Raw genomic sequence first — 22,403 nt, forward strand, 5'->3', positions numbered from 1 at the left:
AAACATTGCATACACACATATGTACACACACATATACACCTCAGCCCAAACATGTCACACACACATATACACCTTATGGATGTCACACACACACACCTCAGCTCATGGATGTCACACACACATATACACCTCAGCCTAAACATGGCAAACACACACATATACATCTCAGCCCAAACATGTCACACACACACATATATACCTCAGCTCATGGATGTCACACACACACACACATATATACACACATATACACTCAGCCCAAACATGTCACACACACATACATCTCAGCCCAAACATGTCACACACACACACATATACACCTCATGGATGTCACACACACACACCTCAGCTCATGGATGTCACACACACACACACACACACACACATACACCTCAGCCTAAACATGGCAAACACACACATATACACCTCAGCCCAAACATGTCACACACACACATATACACCTCAGCCCAAACATGTCACACACACATATACACCTCAGCTCATGGATGTCACACACACACACACACACACATAATTATATACGGACCTCAGCTCATATATAATACACATATACACACTCAGCTCATATATAATACACATATACACACTCAGCTCATATATAATACACATATACACACTCAGCTCATGGATGATATACATAGAAAGTTATCAGATAAATGTGCAAGATCCTCCATATATATTTATTGTAATATTTACTTCAAGCTGAGATTTACCAACATGTCAGATATCAGACTTTATCACATATCAGCCTGTGTCTACCCAATACAGTTTTACTTTGAGATATATTCCTATGCAGGACAACACCTAACCTCCAGCACTGACATGTCCACAAGTTCCTGTGTTGCAGGGAACAATATCACTATGTAATGTGGTGCTTCACATACACAAACATTTATTTGTGAGTTAGTGTCCTATTTAAAATGATAAGACACAATAACATGACACCACAGCAAGCTGTGAATGGGTCCTAAAGGCTACAACAAAGATGCTCAAAGCAATCCACAAAAACATCAGAGGATCCAACCTCTTCCTAATTTATTTAAAAAAACCTACAATTTACGACCCATACACACACACAATTATTACACTTTATGATCTATGTTTAAAAACCCAAAATGGAGCCACTTTAGAGTTTTTAAACAAAGCTTGCTAAATGCTCTGTGAATACTCTTGTTGTACCCATGGATTCTATACAAGGTGAAGCCCAAGCTTGTTGACAAATGGAACCGAAGTCACCCCTGAAACACCGGGCCAGTTGATCTGGTAAATTACCGGAAAGCCACAAAATGCTTATTACACAAGAAATCCTGAGCAACCTCTAGAGGAACCCTGGCTGAGAAACACTGTGCAAGAGGTCACAGTCCATGTCAGAGGGTCTGGATGTAAACAACCTTTTTGAAAATCAGCTTTGCATTGCAGCAAAGTTTGCTTCATAGCATTACAAGTTTATAGATTTTACTTGTTGCCTACCAATGCACTGTAAACTGGTTGGTGTAGTTGTGAACTTTTGCTGTTTTGATGAAGCAGATATGTTCTAATGGCCACTTAAAGTGCAGCTTCTCTCATCTAATATATAGTAATGATGTTTTCAGCTGCTGATGGATCTTGTAATGTAAAACTAATCATGATTGGCATATTATTGCTAAAGTAAAAATAATCCAATCCTAAATGTGATTAGAGTAATTATATGACATGCTTCATGCATTCATCAACCAATAAATTAATGTGAATTTGCAGTATATATGCATTCGATAGGGAAAGGGGACAGAGACAGGGTCAGGGACAGTCAGATGAAAGCACGGAGTTACAAAAGGGGAGTTAGGGACATCCAATAGCACAAGATAAAAAAACAGAAAATACTTATGGATACTGCCAAAGTTCCCGTTTTGTCTTATCTTAAACAATGTTATGAGCTTCCAGCTCTTGGAACTACAATACACCTCCTCCCTATGCAATTTAGGAGAGCAGCCAAGGGTGGCAACACTGCTTCTCTACAATACAGTGCAGTGGGTGAATGTTGTCACTTTATTACAAAAAAATGTTTAACGGACCGCAAAAGTTGGAAAAAAATAAGAAAACTATTGCAATCACCGCATCTACGGATAGGCTGTAATATATTACATTTGTTATTGGGTTTAGAGCTGCTTTAATTCCTAGCTTGGCCTGGGGAAAACACTATGGAGTCCATTCATGAATCAGAGAATCTTGCATCCACTTAATCATTCCATGGTGGAAAATCAATTATACTATTGAAGCACATAGACTGGGAAGATTTTCCACCAGTGAATGTTTCGGATTCACTGCTTCAAAAATAGACCCCCATAGGATCAGTATGCTGAAAATTTAAGAAAAACATGGCCGCTCTTCAGTAAACCTAATGTCATCCAACCAGGCTTTAGATCTACTTTTGCAGTGGTGTACCCAGCATGTCTGTCACTTAAGAGAAGCTCAATAAAAACCCCTTTAAATAAAAATGATTTTTATAGAAGTCTGCTCTGAGGTATGGGAGTCAATAAACCAAACATTCTAGTTTAGGTTATACAGTCCGGAACCCAATACTTTCCTTGGTTGCCTTGTCTTATCATTTCTTCACAGTTGCTCAGCACCATGCTGATGGTGACATCAGAAAATCTATATAAAAAATATTACCATGAGATTGGAACACAATCATTTAAATATAGAATTCATCCCTGATATTGTTTAAAAATAAAACGGTTTCAATATACCTAAGGAATGAATACTTAGAGAAACGTCTTCCATTTCCCTTTAGGGCACCTAAACAGGAAAAGATTCTGTGTTTATCCGCAATGTCGTGATCCTGAAAACTCAGAGCCACTGGAAAACCGATTGGTCTGGAAACTTGTTATTCACAGGTATCAGCAGGAAGGTGTAAAAAGCCAAAAGCACTTAAGCACTGTGGTTTACACCAGGAAAGAGCTCTGAAATAGTACAGCCATGGGATTACACAGAGATGAGCACACATTTCAGCCCAAAGGCCCGTCTGATGGCCACAAGGTCAGTATTATATTCTGTATTACTGTCTACACAAAAAACTATACCATGTAAAGGTTTGTGCCATGAGATTTGTTTTTAGTAATGTCATAACATTTTTAAGTAATTAGATGCAACTACACATGTCTGCATGACATTTTCTGTGTTGTATGTTTTAAAGATTCTGTACCAAGATTAAAGCTAATTTACATCTTCCTTTCCATCTGGCAGATTTTTACAGGCTCATCATCTATACTATGATTGCTTAAAATGGTTTATGATTTCACTGCACACTGTGAGCTTCAAACAACATGCATGAGAAACTGCAGCCAATCAAAAGAAGCCTGTCTTATTTCCTGGCTGGAGCTGTTTTTTGCCCAGCCCTCCCTAACCCTAATAATGAAGGCTTGACATTATAATAGCACACTTCACCCCATCCATCAGCCATAATCTGTCTGCATTACATATAGAAACAAAAAAAGAGCTGGTGATGATGCCAGTGGGCTTAAAGTATAAATATGTAAAGTAAAAGAATGTAATTAAAACATAAAGGTTTTAATGATAATTTCATTAGTAAATTGATAAGGGGAGAATGAAGAGCCAGGAGAGGCAGAATATAAGAAGAGTAAACCTTAACTTTAAAGTTTTTTTGGTGTCCCCCCAAAAAATATGCCAGCAAATTATGCCAGTCTATCGCCACATGTATGCACAAAACTTTGGCAGTTTGAGCAATACATCAGCTTTATGTTACACCACTGTATTTGAATGTAATTAATGAGATAAAAATATATGAGAACCAAAATATAACTAAATAAAATAGGTAGAACATTGATGTATTGTACTGTAGTACCGGTAAGAAAGAAACCTTATTTCTAAAATAGTGCTATGACTCCATCTTGTGGTTACTTTAGAAACTACAACACAGAATATGCACATTAGACACGGTGTGATTCATGGGGTCAAATTGATACAATTTTTCTGCAACCCTACACCACCATACCACACTATATTATAATATACAGTACATATTTATTTACCTAAAACATGTAATATATATCAAACATATTAAAATAATACAAATAAAGATTATAATAATTTTGTATGATGGAAGGATCCCAGAACAAACTTTAATGCCATATGTAAAGTTTTAAGTTTCCTGATTGCATACATAAAAACACATGCATCTAATATCTAAAATCTGTTTCTATATCTTCCCCTAATGTTTAGGAAAAACATATAAGAGAACAATTTGTTTTAGCATCTATCTTATTTTATTCCCTATTTCTAAATATCTTCAATGGCTACAAAAATACATCTCCCCACTAGAGGTCACAATTCCCACAAGTATCCAAAGCTATAAGATTTTATCATGCAGTGGACCTTGTCATCAAGAACAACATCCAAAATCATTGTTATTAGGTGTGTCTCAAGGCAGTCTATTGCCACACTGCATTCATTCATATATTGTGCCGCACATTTTTACTAAGATATAAAAAATGGCAAATGTACAAGGGGATGTTCAGCAGGGGCAGACACAGGGACGTGAAAAGAGTGCCACTGCACAAAGATCCTGGAGCCCCCACAGACAACAAGGCTCCAAGTCAGTTTTGCACAGGGACCCACTGTTGGCTTTTTGCCACTGCTGTTTTGCACAAGGGCTCTAGCCCCAATAGGTGCTGCACAGGGGCCGCTATTGGCCGCTACTGCTGTGGTGTGTTTCTCTAGTGTGTACACATGGCACTACAGAGTTGGTTCCTTGCAAACCACATAGACCTTCGCTTCCCACAAACTAGGCTTCCTACCCCCAAAATATACCCTTAGACCACACAGTTGGCTGCTCTTGGGCAAACAACAAAAGGCTGCTGTACACCTACGAGCATCAATTCCCACTGCAGTGAAGTAGATTGCATGAGGCTGCAGCCACAGTGCAAGTCCTCAAACAACACCCATGCAGCCAAAAGCAACTGCGTCATGATCTGCCTCATTCAAGAAAACTTTCCCATTCACTTGAATGGTGAGAAGTTTGGACCGCAGCAGAATTCTGCAGTTCACTACAGGTATAATATAGTCCTAAGAAATAAAAGCACAATGAGCCAATCCGGTTATATGTTGACAAGAAGCATGGTGGTTGAAAGAGAAAGCAGAGTAACACAGAATTTACCCCACATTATGTTTCTGCTTCTCCTTTTACTGTACAGCAGGTCCAGAAAGACCTGAGTTTAGAAAAAGTAAGTTGAATGAAGCTGGGGGAGATCAATTGCAGGGGGTCCACAGGAAATACTGGTGACTAGTAATCAATATAGCAATATATTCCTGTTTCAGAGATAAAACTAATACATCTGTAACATTATACATAAAAATTTAAAATTTTAATTTAAAAAACATGAATTTGAAAACATTAAAACCCAAAAATGTTGTATTTATTAGAGTTTTAATTTACATTTACTTTAATTTTCATGAATAAAAAATGTATAAAGTACATTACATTACAAAAAAAAAACACTGCCATGTCAACTATATATAAAATGATATGAAAGTCTACAGCATACATGATACATAAAAAAGCACAAGCCCAAATGCTTGCATACATAAACCTAAAAAGCAGGTCAAAATATATTAAATATAAAAAATGGACATTTAACTGTGAAAGACCCACATTCATTGTTATTTCATTTTATTTCATTTCAAGAATTTGGTCAGTTTTTCCTGCTAGAAGAATATTGAAACTCTTATCACAACCGGCCTAAATGGAGTGTTATTTTAGGACGCAATAACCTGTGCAGTAACTTTTGCATTGATTGTATCATAACAGCTGGGAATTATAAAACTGACCAAAAGAATACTACTGTTGGTAAAACACCACAACTTACTACCCGCAGGCCTAGAGGAGCTGTAGTATGTGTTACAGATACAGAACATGTCACAGCTCCTCTAGGGCTGTGGGAGTAATCAGGGGAGTGGAGCTGTCAGCATAGCAGAGCTCCGCTGACTGCTCTGCTCCCTGATTGGCTGAGGAAAGGGAAATCCTGATGATTCTTGAGCTGTCATCAGGGTTTCCTATTTCTCAGCCAATCACAGAGCATTAGAGATGAATGGCACAAGGCTCCCCATTCATTTCTAGTGCTGAATGGCTGCGAAACGTAAAACCTCAGCCAATCACAGAGCACTAGGGGTGAATGGAGAGGCTTGTCCTCATTTAACCCCTAGTGCCCTGCGATCCCTCACTGTCAGGAGGATTTCCAGGGCTGTGCTCATTGCAACCCTGGGAATCCTCCTGTCATTGGGATAACCTGTAAAAAAAAGTTTAGTTACACAAACACACATTTAATAAAAATAATTTACCATTAAAGCCTTGTCAATTTTTACATATATTTTACCCTTTCAGAGAATGAGTAAGGGGTTTTATGTACCCCTGTACTCATTCCCCAGGGTGGGGTGGTGGAGATCTTGGAGTCTCCTCAATAAAGGGGGCTTCCAGAGTCCAAAGTCCTGCTAAAAACGTTTATAAAAGCCCCCATTGTTTTCAATAGAAGCTTTCATAAAAGCTTAAAAATGCTTGAAAAAGCCTCCATTGAGTTTCAATAGTTTTCAAGCATTTTCATGCGTTTTCCCGCGTTTATCCAGCGTTTTAAATTTTTAAACGCTGCAAGCAATGTTTTAGATAACGTGCCTGAAGGAAACCTCCTGGTGTAGATTAGCCCATTGGAATGCATGGGGACTTCAAACAAGGGCTTTAAAAGCCTCAGGTTAAACGCTGGGGAAACAGTCTGTGTAGACTAAGCCTTAGACCTCAGTACAGCAACATTCAAGTTTATCTCAGCATCTCAGGGATGGCCTTCTACTCATCACCTTAACACCAATGCCTCACTCTACTGATTGACAGTTGGCAAATGTTGGTCATTGCTTGGCAGGTTTAGGGGAATTTGGATCTCACTTGAATGCCCCATTGGTGGTGGCAGTGTAGTTTATCTCACAGTTTGAGAATAGCAAATGCGAATAGAAAACAACGACTATAACGTGTAATAATATCTTTTAACTAGACCCATTCCTAAAGCGAAATATTATTCTGGTCATGTTTTTACTGCTGTATCATTTGAATTACAATCACAAAGGCAAAAGATAGAAGGTGAGGGTAAGGGCAGTATACCATAGCATATACCATAGAGCTTTTCTGTTAGTGATTTCATGTCTACTAACATATGATAGGACACGACATTGATAATTCAATATGTTAGATAGAATCAAAGGCTTCACACTCTTCTGTGGGGAAGTAATAATAATATGTATGCTTGGTCTCCAGTAATCCATATTCATGCAAAAACAATTGTAATACACGCAAAGAGGGAATGTTGTTTTGGTTGGGATCACTAGATATGAAACAGATAGAAATAGATATAAAACTTTAGGTTCCTTTTAAAAGTTTGCATGACATGAAAGACAGAAGGGCAATAATATTCACACTTTTGGACAGAATTATAAACAACTTGCAGAGAAATAGAATAGATATAAAGGCAGATAGCTTTCACAAGGTAAGAGATACGGTCAAAATATCTAAAATATTCATAAGTCTCTTTATGCAGTTCATGCTCCTTCATGGATATGTATGAGACGTATGTCTAGGGGAGGTCAATGAAAGAATGCTTTTATTTATTCTGCAAGTGTGATGACAAAAACAAAAGTGAAACTTTCCAATGTCATAAGTGTATTCTGGTTTCATTTCTTTGAAAGAGAAACTTCAAAGATGCTAGAGCTAATAATTTAGGTCTATCATAAACAAATGGTTTTTAAAGGTGACAAGTTGTCACCCTGCTCTAGCACAACCATGCAGAAAGTGACTGATTCCAAAACCCATGCAGGACTTGGGAATGTGCTTTTTAGGGCTGGATTTCCCATAAGACCATCTAGGCCATGTCCTAGGGCAAGATGGTCACTGGGGCAGCATTAAAACATGTCTATATGGAACTGAAACCTGCTGCTGCTGGCCGACGAGACCCACAGTAATAAGACACACAAACTGAATGTGAATATACCAAGGCTGCATACAGTGCAGGGATCTGTGCGAGGTGGCATTTATTTTGAAGGCATAAAGCTGCGTACACACTTCCAATAATTATCGTTGGAAACGAACGATGATTGACTGATCGGCTGAAAATCATTCACAAAAAAGGTGACCAACGATGCCGAACAAGGATTGTCATTGGAAATAAACGACCGTCACGGTGGATCTGATTGGCCGAGGATCGGTCGCTATCTTGTGTACAGTCGTTCAGTGATCGTGCAGGTTTCTGCAATACACTTTGTCCTTTACATGCCACTCCCTGCATCGTTCAAACAATTGTATCTAGCCTGTGTACACGCACAGTACGCTACAGTGCAGTGCACAACCGTTGATCGGTCGTAATCGTTTGTTTTCTAACGATAATTATTGGAAGTGTGTACCCAGCTTTACTCTTCACTCTCAATACCCTCTCTCTCTCCTCTCCCTCCTGCTCTCCCCCCCCCCCCCCCCCTTCTCTCCCATCTCTGCTCTGACCTCCTTTTCAGCCTCTTTCATCCCTTCCCCATCTTTCTACCTTCTCTCTACCAACATTCTCTCTCTGCCCTCTTTCTCACACTCTCTTCCCTCCTCCTTCCTCTCTCCTCCTCTCTTTTTAGTTTCTTTCCATTCCCCTCTCTCCCCTCATGCTTTATCTCTCTTTCCCCCTCTCCCTCCCTCCTTCTCTTCCATTCCCCCATCTCTCCTTCCCACTCACTCTGCCCTCTGCCTCTATCCCCCTTGTACATCTATTTAGATATCACGCATAACTTGTATATCACCCTCACTCTCTCTCTCTCCACTCTCGTTTTCTCCCTTCTACCTCCTCTCTTCTTTCTCCCTATTTCTCTCTCTCTCCCTTCTCCTCCTTTCTCTTCTCTCTGCTCTCTCTTCCCTCCCCCTCACTTCCCTGTCCCTCCCTCCTTCTCTGTCTTCCTTCCTCTTCTTCCCTCTCTCTCCCTTTCCCCCTCTATCACTCTCTCTCTCCTCCTCTTCCTCCCACTCTCTCTTCTACATCACCTTTTCTCTCCATTCTCCCCTTCATCTCTCTTCCCCTCCCTCCTTCTTCTCTATCTCAAGCTCTCTCTCCTCCTTCTCTCTCCCTTTCTTCCTTCCTCTCTTTCTCCCTCTCCTTTGTTCTTGTGGGACAGCTTTTATTGTGTGTTTGTGTGCCTGTCAGTGTAAGAGTTTGTTATTGGTTTGGAGGGGGCAGAACAAGCTAGCTGGCCTAGGGAAGAAAAAAGAATAAATCTGACCCTGGATTTATTCTTAAAATTACTGGCTTGCTGGGAAGTGAAAAGCTTTATCCACAAGACCTGTATCTTTCACACCCAAGCCAGCAAAGGCAATTCACATATATTCAATTCATAATATTCATTACAGGTTCAGGTACTCTTTACAAAATAACAAAGCAAAATACTTGGGTAAAAAGGTTTTAGAGAAAGCAGCCATTTATCTATTTTATGTGCCATATGCCAATTTGGGAACTTTGAGGCTGTTTTCATTTGGGTAATTATTACCCGGGAATAAGCATGTGGTCTGCGAGCCAGAGGATGACTACATTTATCAGAACCTCCTCACATAGGCATGTTATATTATATCACAATACCTTTATATGAATTAGCCTAATAGTACACATGATTCATGAGTCATACCTGCTATACCTCCATCTGAAAGCTTACAACGAGATAAGTAACTTCAATGGATTTAATTAGCAATTTTATCGATCACAGCTGCAAACAGAAATATTGTATATATATATATATATATATATAATATATATATAAATAAATTCACTGGGGTTGAAATGTACCATGCAGTATATATGTCCAGCCAGCACCTGAAACACACTGTTGAAGTACACAGACTGCACAGCACCCTTGAGGACCAATGATTCATCAAATGTGCTCTCCATATGCTTGAGTACAGCTAAATGGAGATATTTGCCTAAAAAGATAATAATGTGTTCATTTTCATTGTGTCATTATCACATAACAAACAAATCACGCACTTGGAGGGTGAAACATTTAAGGTTTTTCACTAGATCAAAAAAATATATATATAGACAATAGACTAGTAAACCTAAAATGGAAAAAAAAACATTTCAATCCAGACTATAGACAATAAATGGTAGTTGGATAAGCCTAATCAATACAATAGAGCAAACTACGCAACACAGGTCCAATCCAATGACAAACTAAAATCCATTTTCTTTAATGTACCCAGTTCCCACCAATGAAGGAAGAACTGAATAAAAATACCCACCTGCACCCACCCTAGTTTTCTTCATATTGGTAACCAAATGTAATGGGTAGCATAACCACAAAAGCAAGTATTCAATCATAGAGCATCGTGGCCTATTAAGAACTCCGACATTTTCAAGATAATTTAAGCCTTATGGTTTTGCACTGTGGATACTGGAAAACCTAAAAATATAAGATGGGTCCACAGGTTAATTTTAACTTATTATAAATATTAGACACATGTTGTTCTGATCTTTCTTGCATGTGTCCCCTATTTACAGGGACTGTCCCTTTTTGGGAAACAAATCCACCTTCCGTCTTTTTGATTAGATGTATAGATCTCTATAAAAATGTTATTATACCAATAGTGTTAAAATACACTAAACCTTTCATCTAACCTCTAATGGCGTTATTTGTCACATAGAAATGCCAGCATAAAGAAAATATGAAGGTGAAAAGCACTTTTAGGTTTATTCAGTCTTTTCCTTTGATAATATTCCTTCAGGGTGCGTGTAACTGGGGAGGGAGGATAGGTGTGTCCCTTGCCTATATACTTTGTGCTAAAAGGTGTTCCTCTTATATCTTTTCATGGAGGAGGTACTGTATGTATCGCATACTTGTCAGATGTGAAATTATGACATGTAACCAGGGGTGTAGTCGTAAAAAAAAAAAAAGAACAGGGGGAACGGTATGTGTCCGCCCCACTACACCCCTGCCTGTGTCACTCAAAGGGGAAGTAACGTCCCCCTGAGTGGTGTCATGATACCAGAACCCACCCACTCTCCCATCGCAGGTCTGAGCCTGTGTGATGGGAGAGAGGACAGGTTGTGTTCAGAAAGACAACCCAACCACCGCCCAGCGCCTGCCATTCCATATGTGTTCTGCGGCTCTAGTCAATGGGCCCCTACCCAGCGGGGTCCTTCTCCTGACCCAGCGGTGGGAGGGGGGCGGACCAGCCTGAGCTGCGGACCACCAAAGAATTCTTTGTAAAAGAAGAGTGGGCATGCTTGCCGACTCCCTAAAAAAATGAGGGCACGGCGTTCTCACCTGTGCCCGCCCCACTACACCCCTGCATCTAACTTAAGATTGCTAGAATGTGGGTGTATATGCCTTTCAAGGCAGGAGGTTGGATGCCTAATGCCTGTTTATGACAGTAAATAACAAAAGCAACCAGCCAAACATATCTAATACAGAGAACTGGTAATTGTATGCTGGCCTAGTTGACTAGCTAGGTTTTAAGGTGGCCACAGACATAAAATTCTGCATCCTTAGCCTCTATCTATTGAAGTTGTCTGTTTTGATACATTCTTCAGCTTTAAAAAGAAGTCCTTGCATCTACAGAATAGAATCTCTTTAAGTTATTCTTAGGACAGATATTCCACATTCTGATTGCAAATCACAAATGTAACAATTTTCAGTGATAACTTATTTGTATTCCATTCTGGCATCAACAATAAAAAATAAAATGTAATTGAAGCTTTCCATAAATTACCGCTTTGCAGCTGCACAGTGTGAGGAGCCAGTTAATTAGGCTTCTTATGACTGACACAGATCATTATGTAAAGAGGATTTAAAAGCAAAATTTTCCTTTAACGTTAAAAGAAGAAGAATTTTTTTCTTCACCTAAACTATCTATGGGTTTAATAACTGGTTGCTGAGAAACACAGGCATCAGACCTGTCACTTTGGAGGAAACTATTTTTATGGTCAGAATAATCCTGTGTAATAACCGTTGATACACAGTAATATATACTAACCTATAGAAACCGGTCATAATATCATTTTACTATTCTAACTGTAAATAATTGCTACAGATAGCATTCTGTTGGTAGCTTTTTGATGACATCTTATTGGTAAGTATTCTTTATTAACGAGTGCAAGGACAAACCTGATTATATAAAAGTGTTATTTGGGTAGGCCTTCACATTACATAGCTATTGTGTAATATAAAGGATTAAGTCCACAAAACTATTTTGTCTGGGGCAAACTGGGTCTCTGATATAAAAAAAAAGCTAAAACTTTGTGGGTAATAATGCATATAGGAACATATTCTTAGCCGGAAATATGGAGCAGCTAAAAAGCTTTTTTCCATTACTATGCTATTGCCTCTGAACTTAACTTAAAGTGGACCTGACAACAAACATATAATTTTGGGTGATAGGGCTAATTGATTCTGGAGATCAGCCTCCTGCAATATGTGACAGAAACATCCCAGGATGCTGCGGGCTGTTTCTCACCAAGCTGAGAACCATGGAAGTAGGGGGAAGATTTATTACTATATAACAATTTAAAAAAAGCAGAAAACCATAACAAATATTTAAAAGGTAAGAGAACACGCAGTCATATCACCCAAATTAAATGTTTATTGATAGGTCAGCTTTAAATGGGTTTATTTATTACTGATACTGCCAATGAACACCGATGAGGAGGAGGTAATAAATGCTGCCACTGTAAATGACAAGGGTTAATGGGGATTTATTATTGCTTCATAATACATATAAAAAACTCAATATCAAAGAAAGGAGGTATTTATTACTGCTAATGACTCCAGTGAAAGTGGAGGGGGTCTTTATTGATGCTACTGAACACCAAAGAAGGGGGGTACATTTACTGCTGACACTGCTGCTAAATAGCATTTAGGGGGAAGTTATTACAATCTCTCCATTATGGGTGGGGATATTGCTGCCAATCAACATCAGTGACTGGGGGTTTACTGCAGCCACTGAACACCAGTAAGAGTAACATGAGTAGGGTGTTATTGGCTGCCATTGCCTCTGAATACAAGTCAGGGTTGTTTATTTATTGATGACAATAATAAAAGTGTTATTATTACTGCCATAACACTTATTAATAAAGTGTGTGTTAGGTGGTCATTACTGTTGCACTTGATATGAGCTGAGTATCACTTACCCAAAAAAACATTGCATTGATGTCTGTGGTGACACAGGCTAGTATGAAGGAAAATTAAGCAATAGTACAGAGGTGAATATAGGGGTCCCTAAAGATAGAGCTTCTTGGAAGGAAGTTATTCTTGTTATATGCATGTTTTTGCTGCTTTCACTGTGACAAGTATGACCATCGCCTAGTACTTTTAAATTGGAAGTTGTAAATGGAAGCAAAATGGACTCTTTGATGCTCTTAAACTGGACACCACTGCTTTATTACACAGCGCTGTACATTAAATAGGGGTTGCAAATGGGAGACAGATACAGACAGTGACACAGGAGGAGGAGAGGACCCTGCCCAGTAGAGCTTACAATCTAGGAGGTGGGGGAATAACCAACGCAATAGAAGGGGAGATATGGAGTGATGGGAAGTAGTGAGGGTTTTAAGGGACAGAAGAAGACGAGTAGGTGAGTTTGAAAAAATAGGTTTTGAGCACTCTTCTAAATGAGCAGAAAGTAAGAGCAAGCTGAATAGGACGAGGAAGACCCTTCCAGAAAGTCTCTAGGAGGCTCTAGAAAAGTTTGCAGTCGTGCCTGTGAGGAGGTTATGAGTTAGGAAGTCATTAGTAGGTCATTGGAGGAGGGAAGAGAGGGACTAGGGGAGTATGTTTCAGGTCAGAAAGGTAAGTGGGACAAGAGCTGTGGAGGGATTTGATGGCAAAGCACAGGAGCTTGAATTTGATTCTCAGGTTAAATGGAAATATAAAAGTGATGTAATTGTGATAAAAGTCAGAAATGTACTCAACATGGCTGATATCTGAGACTTACACCGTTTACAGGACTAGAAAAAGTTGTCTCAAAATTCTGTTCTGCTCATTAAAAACTGCAATAGTTAGAACTTGCATTTTCTTTGACTTTGATTCCAGATCACTCAGAAAAAAACCATAGGGATTTAGGGAATGGGATAACCAGCCAAACATAATGCCAGGATAAAAACTGATGACAGTTTTCTGCATAGTCAACATGGGCCATGGCCTTGTGTGGCAGATCAGCCAGGAGAGATACATGGTAATCCACAAATATTGCTTACTTTCTGTTGCTTACTTTTTTAAGTGTAATCATGCAAAGAGGGCCAAAAATGTTTTTATTCTTTCCACTGTTAATCTTAGAGAGCTTCTTGAGCTGGGATTGATCTACTGTCATTAGGAGTTTAGAGGTGGGATACCAAATGAAGGTTGGCCAAGAAGGGTGAATAATTAAATCTGGCCATGGCGAAGTGTAGGTAGATTATGTGTATATACTCATTACAGCTTATATTATTCTTTATTATAGTTCAAAAATTAAGACTATTTTACACAGTTCTAAAAAAAAATCCTCTAGTTAAAAGACCTATGAAAACATCACAGCCCTCCAGCTGTTCTGTATTTGGTGACATTTTGCTGTGCAGCCTTTAGAACAAAAACAATCTGCTTTTCAACTAGCTAATATAATGGGCCTGATTTAATAAAGCTCTCCAAGGCTGGAGAAGATACACTTTCATTAGTGAACCTGGGTGACCCAGCAAACCTGGAATGGATCTGGTCCAGGATTAAAAACATTTGCTAGGAAATAGCAAATGACTTGAAGGTTTGCTGAATCACTCAGATCCACTGACGAAAGTGTACCCTCTCCAGCCTTGGAGAGCTTTAATAAATCAGGCCCAATGAACTGATATGCCAACTCAACAAGGGTCCATTTCTACGTAGAACAGACTGTTAGGAGGTACACCAAACAAGGTTGTCCACAATTAATTCTCTTTGATTTCTCTTGTTATTTATTATTTATTCTAAAAAGCTCTGTTATAATGTGCATTTAGAGGTTTGTATCACAACCTTTCATGATTCCTATGAGAAAAAAAAGGTTGGCACTATACTTCACAAGCATCTGGCATTAAGTCTCTTGACACAATATACTGTGTATTTTATAGTTCAGCATGGGGGCTGTTATTGCTGCCCCATATATCATCAAGGTTTTCTGAGTCACTGACATAACAAGTGTACAGATCAGAAATGTAAGAAAAAAATCAGAACACCTGCCAGCATGACAATCAGAAAACTAGAATTTTAAAAAAATAATAATGGAGTAGTAATTAAGTAAGTAAGCCTTATTTGTTTATAACACATTTTATTGAATAGCTACATAGATTGAAATTTAGAAAAAAAAACATTATAAAGCTGTGCATATGACATGTTAATGTGTTTTACATGACAGTAACTGATTCACCACCAGAGAATATTACAATTATTACATTAACTGGTTTAGTAACAGTGTACCTACCTGTGATTCTTGTAATATATTCACTGTAGGTTTGTTTGTCATTTGTGCCCTACTCATACAATTTCCATTTACTTTCTTTCTTCCCGGAAATGAGACAGAAAGTGAGGTAAAGGGAGGTGAGGAAGATTTGCAGTTTATTCCTAATACATAAAAAATTGTAGTGGGGAAGGAGACAACAGTAGATCTGGTGGAGGTTTTAACCCCTTAACACTTGACTTTGAAAGAAAAACAAACCTTTTTTTTTTCAGTGGTAATCAACCTTTTGGACATCATGGACCACGAAACTGACCGACTCCGGACCGAGCATGGGAGATGTGTAAAGAAACTTGCCCCAGAGCGATGTCATGAAGCCAAAGACACAAACCACCCACCGCCCTAAACCTGCGATGCATACAAGAGACATGGTCTGCGGCTCTGGCCGGTGTACCGGCCAGAGACCCAGACCACCAAAGTTTTCTCGTGGACCACCAGTGGTCCAGGGGCAACAGGTTGGGGACCTCTATTTAGATAATATTTCACCTGAGGAGCTAAAACAGATAGCGTATTGTGTTAATAACTGTTAAAGATATGATTAAGCAAGACATGAGGCCAATTTATTTAGTAATAACAAACTTAATGTATAAAGAAATGCTTCAGCAGCTGCAGATGGTGATCAAATCAATGTAATATGCAAGTCTGAGATGCCCATATGTTGCAATTCAGAAATCAACTTCAAAATATCATAATATACTGCAAACCCAAAGCACATCCTCAATGTACACGGATTAGCCAAAACCCATTTATATATGAATTCTACAAAACCTCTGAAGGTGTTTTATGGTATCTGGCACCTAGATGTTGGCAGCAGATCCTTTAAGATACAATGACCTGCCTTCTTCCTAAAGCACATGCTGCTGAAAACTCTTCCCCAGATAAATAATACACATGCCCCCGGACTTCCACATGACCTACAAAAAGGATAATCATAACACCAGTTCACCTCCTAATATTACTTCATTCGAGTTCTGATGCTCACATGCCCATTGGAGGTTAGGAAAGAGGTTAGCATGGGAAAGTTGGCTAGTCTGCAGCTATGAAGCTCCAAAAACAGCCAGCATAGATGCACAGAGGGCCTGATTTATTAAAGAGCTCCAAGGCTGGAGAAGATGCACTATCATCAGTAAACTTGGGTGATCCAGCAAACCTGAAATGGGCATGGTCCAGGATTGAGATCATTTGCCTTTTTTCAAGAAATCCATTCCAGGTTTGCTGGTTCACCCAGGTTCACTGATAAACTGTATCTCCAGCCTTGAAGAGCTTTAGTAAGTTAGGCTCAGTGTGTTGACACTTTTCTGTAATAATCAGGATGTTTTTCAGCAATTTGTGCTATTAGCCCTCACTGTATGCATTAAAAAGCCTTGGCCAATCATGACCCTGTCACCAGTTCACCAGGTGTCTTTTCTTCATTTTTAGTAGGTGCTATACATTGCATGCAGGGGACACGCCCAAAAGCTTGCCTTTTTTGAGATGCTCTGACCCAATTTTTCTGATCAAGAACTGACTGTTCACTTACTACCTAATATATCCCACCCACTGACAGGTGCCATTGTAACAAGATAATCAATCACTTTACCTGTCAGTAGTTTTAATGTTTTGGCTAATTAGCGTAAGTGATTGCTCTGATACTAGGTATATACATAGCCAAATCATGTAATCATGCCTGAAACATCATAGTAATCATGGCTTAAACTGGCGGTGAAAACCCCAGCCCGGAAACCTGTTGGAAGCATTTATGCATCAGACTTTTACAACTCTATGAACTGATTTGACCAAATCTGCTTTGGAAATTACTTGCTGTGTATCCATTACAGAAGAAAGGTACTTTTATAGCATTCTATGCGAGGCTCAAGTAGGCCCACTGTCACAAATAGCTGACAATAGATAATGGCAATTACATACATCTATTGATTTCAGCTTAAGGTTAGTCTCTTGTAGACCATAAACCTGGTATTGCATTGCCAAAAACTTTAGTTACAGATTTGACATACTACTGTGAGGTTGTACTAATTTAATTTCTCTAAATCAGCATTTCCCAAACCTAAAAGCCTGGCTTCTATACTGGAGTGGTCTGAATATTTTATCAAGTTATTGCTTGTTTTGGTAATGCAGATTTCCATGTTTTGGGAAACATATGTACCCAGACTCACTGTAACCACTAAAGGTATATGGGCAATTTGCTTATAATATTAATAATAGATCATATATAGTAAACAATCAGTGTCAACATAATTTATACTATAGATTTTTATTTTAAAGTGGCTCTATATGTGTTATTAAGGGCCTTTAAAATGATACTTTTATATACTTTGATATTTTTATATATCTTAAACACAGGATCAGTGGTAGAATGTAAATATATTAAGCCCTGTATTATCCACATTCCCAGTGAACTCTTGTCTGTTCCACAAAATATATAAATCAAAAAACAAAATGTACTGTGACACTGTAAGTAATGTAAAAATATATAAACACAAGAATGTCTATTTATGTATTCTAAAGTAAATACTGACAATTTACAGTTACAATTCAATGTTGTTTCAAGAAGGCCTTCTTCACCCATGGTCAAGATTAGCTGGCCTATATTTAAGGGCAAGATCTTAAATTATGTGCTGCCAGGACAAATTTAAACTGCAGTATATTTTATTATATACCATTTAAATTTCCTAATTTACTGATAACTAAACCAAAACCAGTTCCTTCATACTTAGAATATTGAAGGTTATGCTTGATTGCGTTGAGGTTTTTGTGGTGGAGTGCTAAATAAAACTGAAACCTTTAAAAAAAATCCCACAGTACACTGAACAGGTACCGGTAATCTACGTTAGAGGCAACATTATCATAACATAATTGAGTTAGGCAACTTGGGTATTTAATCTTTAGGTTCAGATAAGAAAGCCAATGAATAAGTAGTCAAATGTTCACGGCTTTCAGTTCTTTGAGATTAGCTGAACAGGGCGCCATGATGACAGTCTGATGTCAGATGGAGAGATGGGGGTATGAAAAGCAATGCTATTATGAGAAAACGTTAAACACCATAAAAGACCACAAAGGGAGGACCATGAAATCCGGCAAGGCACATCTCATCAGATTCAGTGGTATTAAATACTTCAGGCTGACATAGACAAGGTTAAAGAATCCCATAGTTAACAGTTAACAACAACCACCCATACTTCTGCTCTAACCAAGCTCCTTGACAAGCAGCCAGCTTTCCCCGAATCAGTCATGTTTGACTATTTTTCATTGTTTCTTTCTCATCAGTCCTGTAAGCTGAGAGCTAAATCAACTTCATTTGTTATTTATCAAAGCTGCTGTCATTTTCCCATTACCGCCTTGCAATTGAATGCACCCACACATATATGTACCTATGTAGACACGTAGACACACAGCACATCTATACACATCTGTGTGTGTATTTTCTCTGGTTTTTACCTGTTTTGATGATACACTTAGTAACACTGTTCTTTCTAGAAAAACAGTGTCATTTTTCCCTTATTACCTTTACTTTAAATACAGTGTTTTTGTTCTATTTTTTTAAGCATAAACCCTGGAGCTACAATTACTTTATAACCCCATTTTTTTGTAAACCATTAAAACAAATCCATAATTACCACCCTCGTAGGGATGACTTTTTTTCTTAAAAATGCTTTTTACAATACTCTTTTATATAAGGGTTTCTATACCATTCTGTACCCTTTTCTGGTTATTTTTCCTTTTATTATTCTGGAAAAGAGAAAGCTCCCTTAAAAGCATTAGGCCTGCTATGGATCAGTGCACATCCCGAAAAGAGAGCTGTGTACCACAGATAGATTATACCCTCAGCCCCACATTCACATTAGCCCCAACCTTCCCCCTAAGGCAGTCAAGAAAGGCAAATGGTTACCTCATTCAGAAGAAATGTCGCACTAGAATCAGAAAAAGACATAGAAGGGGCAATATATTGCCCAGAGCTGCACTCTTAAAATCTCTTCTTTCAGCCAAGGCAGACTTTGCGTCCTCGGTTGATGTGCCTGTGTACGTTCATAGCCTTTCCTCTTGCTTTCCATCACACAGCCACTCTCTATTTCCCTCCTTCCCTCCCTCTCTCTCATATACTCCTCCTTCCATTTCTGTCAGTTCAGGTTCACCTCTTCTGCTACAATGTGGTTAAAATTATGGATCCATGGATATCTAAGTGCCAAATAATTGTATTAATGTTTTGTGGCAACAAGAAGAGAAAGCTCTTGCTGTATTTTCAGAGGCACCAAATGGATTTTCTTTTTTGATTATACAGAAGCAAACCCCCTGGCAATGAAGTATCCAATGATTCTTTTGTGATGCCACTCACAAGAAACAACGGTTTCCTTCGCTGGAGGCCACATCGGAGCTTCTATTCACAGCGTTATCCGTGCAGAATTCAAGAGACATCAAACGGCATCATTTATGGTTTGCATCTTATCTCAGCCATTAATAGTGTTACACAAGAATGTTATTTGACAAAATATAAAAATTTTATTATGAATAATAAAGCATTTGAATAAATCATATAATAAATCTAAACCCATATTCCTATCTGAATACAGTATATACTAGTCATTTCTAGTGTACTTCACAAGAATGGAATTGAACTGAATCATGGCTTGAAATACAAGCTATCAGGACAAGGGTTTGGAGTCATAAATGTAAACTAAGCCATTTTTTTCTAGGTGTTAAAGGTATATTTTGCTCTTACAAAAGCAACGACATTTTCTAACTTAAAAGATGTAAATATTTAAAACTAAATAAAACACAGAAGAAAATTGTGGAACAATTCAGACACTTTATCATTTAAAAAAAGCAGTTTTCAAGAATAAAAAAAATTCAGAGATGCCTTTTAATATAATATTTGCAATTGCTTTAAAGTCTACCTTGTTTTATAACTACTCCTGCAAAGATAATGAAAGACACAAACCTCCAGCTTCCCCAACGTACCCCGCAAGGGATGATGAACTTTTGGAGGAGGTGCCCAGGTTGTAGTCTTCAAAGACACCAGGCTGGTGACTGCTGGCAGCTGCAGGACTGGCGTGTAGTACACAGGGCCTGACTGGGGACCTACCAGAAAAAGTGAGAAGGAGGACCTGCTGTAAAGTTTTGCGAGCAGTGGAAAAATTTCACTATGGAATGCTATTTGGGGACATGGGTAAATAGATAAAGAATATTCCAAGTCTGCATAGAAATATGCGGCTAATTCTAAGAATTATTTTGTAAATTTATCATTCAATTCGTAAAAAAAACAGAATATCTGACCCCCACCTGCAATCCACTTTTACTACATTTTACCTGTTACAGTGACCAATAAAAAATGTTCGCTTGTTCCAAAAGATTGCCAAAAATAAACCATTTATATAATATATGCTTTTCTGAACACAGTGTATAAACAGAGTGCCTACATTTTGCAAAAAACTTACAGGAGAATTTTACTAGGAGAACTGTTGGGGAATGACTCAGGGACCAGTAACTGTTGAGATAGGAACTATGTATTATACAAGTTAATGCACCTAATGCATGGTTAGGAGTAAGTACCAGTATTCCTGTGTATAAGTTCATGAAAATGGGCATGGTCAATAATGTGCATGTCACTTAATGGTGCATGGCTTGTAGTGTGGCACCTTTCCGCCTTGCTTTACACGTAATGTGATCTGAGGGTAGTCTGAAGAGAAATTGGTAAAAAATTAAGCCCCATTATTGTCAGTGACTGCAATAATAACCAACAACATTGGTGACAGTGATGGCAATAATAACCCCCAGGATCAGTTCAGTGCCCATAATAAACTAATATAGGCTAGCAGTGGTGTTCAGTGGTTAAACTTATCTTAGTACCTGCTCCTGCCAGGGTTCCTCTTTAATGTACTTTTACCTTTGCACCACTAGCTTGAAGCCAGGAGTTTACTCCCTCTGACGAAGCTAGTATAAATTTGATATGGAATGCAGTAGCAAAAGCCCACCAAAGGATCTCCCATTCCCCCCTGTTGGTGGCCCAACAAGTGGCAATTAGGAAGCTGAGATCAGAAACCAAGGAAGCAACATATACTGAAGCCTAAAGAAAAGAGTCTGTAACAACCTCCCTGTTCATTTGTACTGATCAGTGCCAGCAAAAGGAGTGCCGCTAGCAATAGATTCTAATCGTTAGAGGCAACGAAGAAGTAGACCGAGCAAAAAATCCAAAAGGTTCAGGGACAAAGCTAGTAACAGGAGAAGGGAAGGAATGCTAGTACATACACAAATTCTCTAGTTCAGCCGGGAACAGTGACAAAAAGCATGGTTCACAATCCATTGGTATGTTTCTTTAACCTGGATGGCACATGGGGTAGTTTAGGACACCAAAACAAGGGCTTGGTGTAGACAACAGAAAATATCTGCACTATGTACCTATTCTGATCATTTGATAGAGCACACTGATTTTAAATATTAGCTCTTTATTTTAGCCATTTAGGGCTCTTGGGGGTTTAAACCAAGAATTTAATGTGTACTGTACACATCTATTGGCTCTGCAATCTCTTTAAATATTTTTTTTTTTTCATTTTTCCAACCTGTACCATTTCCCAGATCCTGCCAGTCGATTTATTATTTTTTCACATTCTGAAACACATCAAGCTGTTCAGCTAAAGTGACAGTTAACAGGGTTGGCAAAAACTGTATCAGTGGGGGTTCTTGCAATGGTCAGCTGTCATTTATATGGCGTGAATTCTACTTTTGTAAGGAAAAAAAATTGTAGCTATAGGCGAATTAAAGTATACGCTGAAGTTTGGCTAATTGATACCATACATGTACGGATGTTATGTGTTTCTTCTGGGCACTGCTGTTTCCTCTCACATCCCAAAAACATGGTTAATTGACTTCCAAAAATTGGCTTTAGACTGGT

General features: G+C 38.5%; 1 protein-coding gene across 1 annotated transcript in view; it reads right to left on the minus strand.

Annotated features, from left to right (window-relative positions):
* Positions 1 to 22,403, minus strand: part of CACNB3 (calcium voltage-gated channel auxiliary subunit beta 3) — a 116,837-nt gene that overhangs the window by 75,087 nt on the left and 19,347 nt on the right. Inside the window, exon 2 of the mRNA XM_072399597.1 lies at positions 20,454 to 20,593. Within this exon, the coding sequence (XP_072255698.1) occupies positions 20,454 to 20,593 (140 nt within the window). The remainder of the gene's footprint in view (positions 1 to 20,453; positions 20,594 to 22,403) is intronic.

Source organism: Pyxicephalus adspersus, chromosome 1 (assembly GCF_032062135.1).
Source record: "Pyxicephalus adspersus chromosome 1, UCB_Pads_2.0, whole genome shotgun sequence".
Lineage (NCBI taxonomy): Eukaryota > Metazoa > Chordata > Amphibia > Anura > Pyxicephalidae > Pyxicephalus > Pyxicephalus adspersus.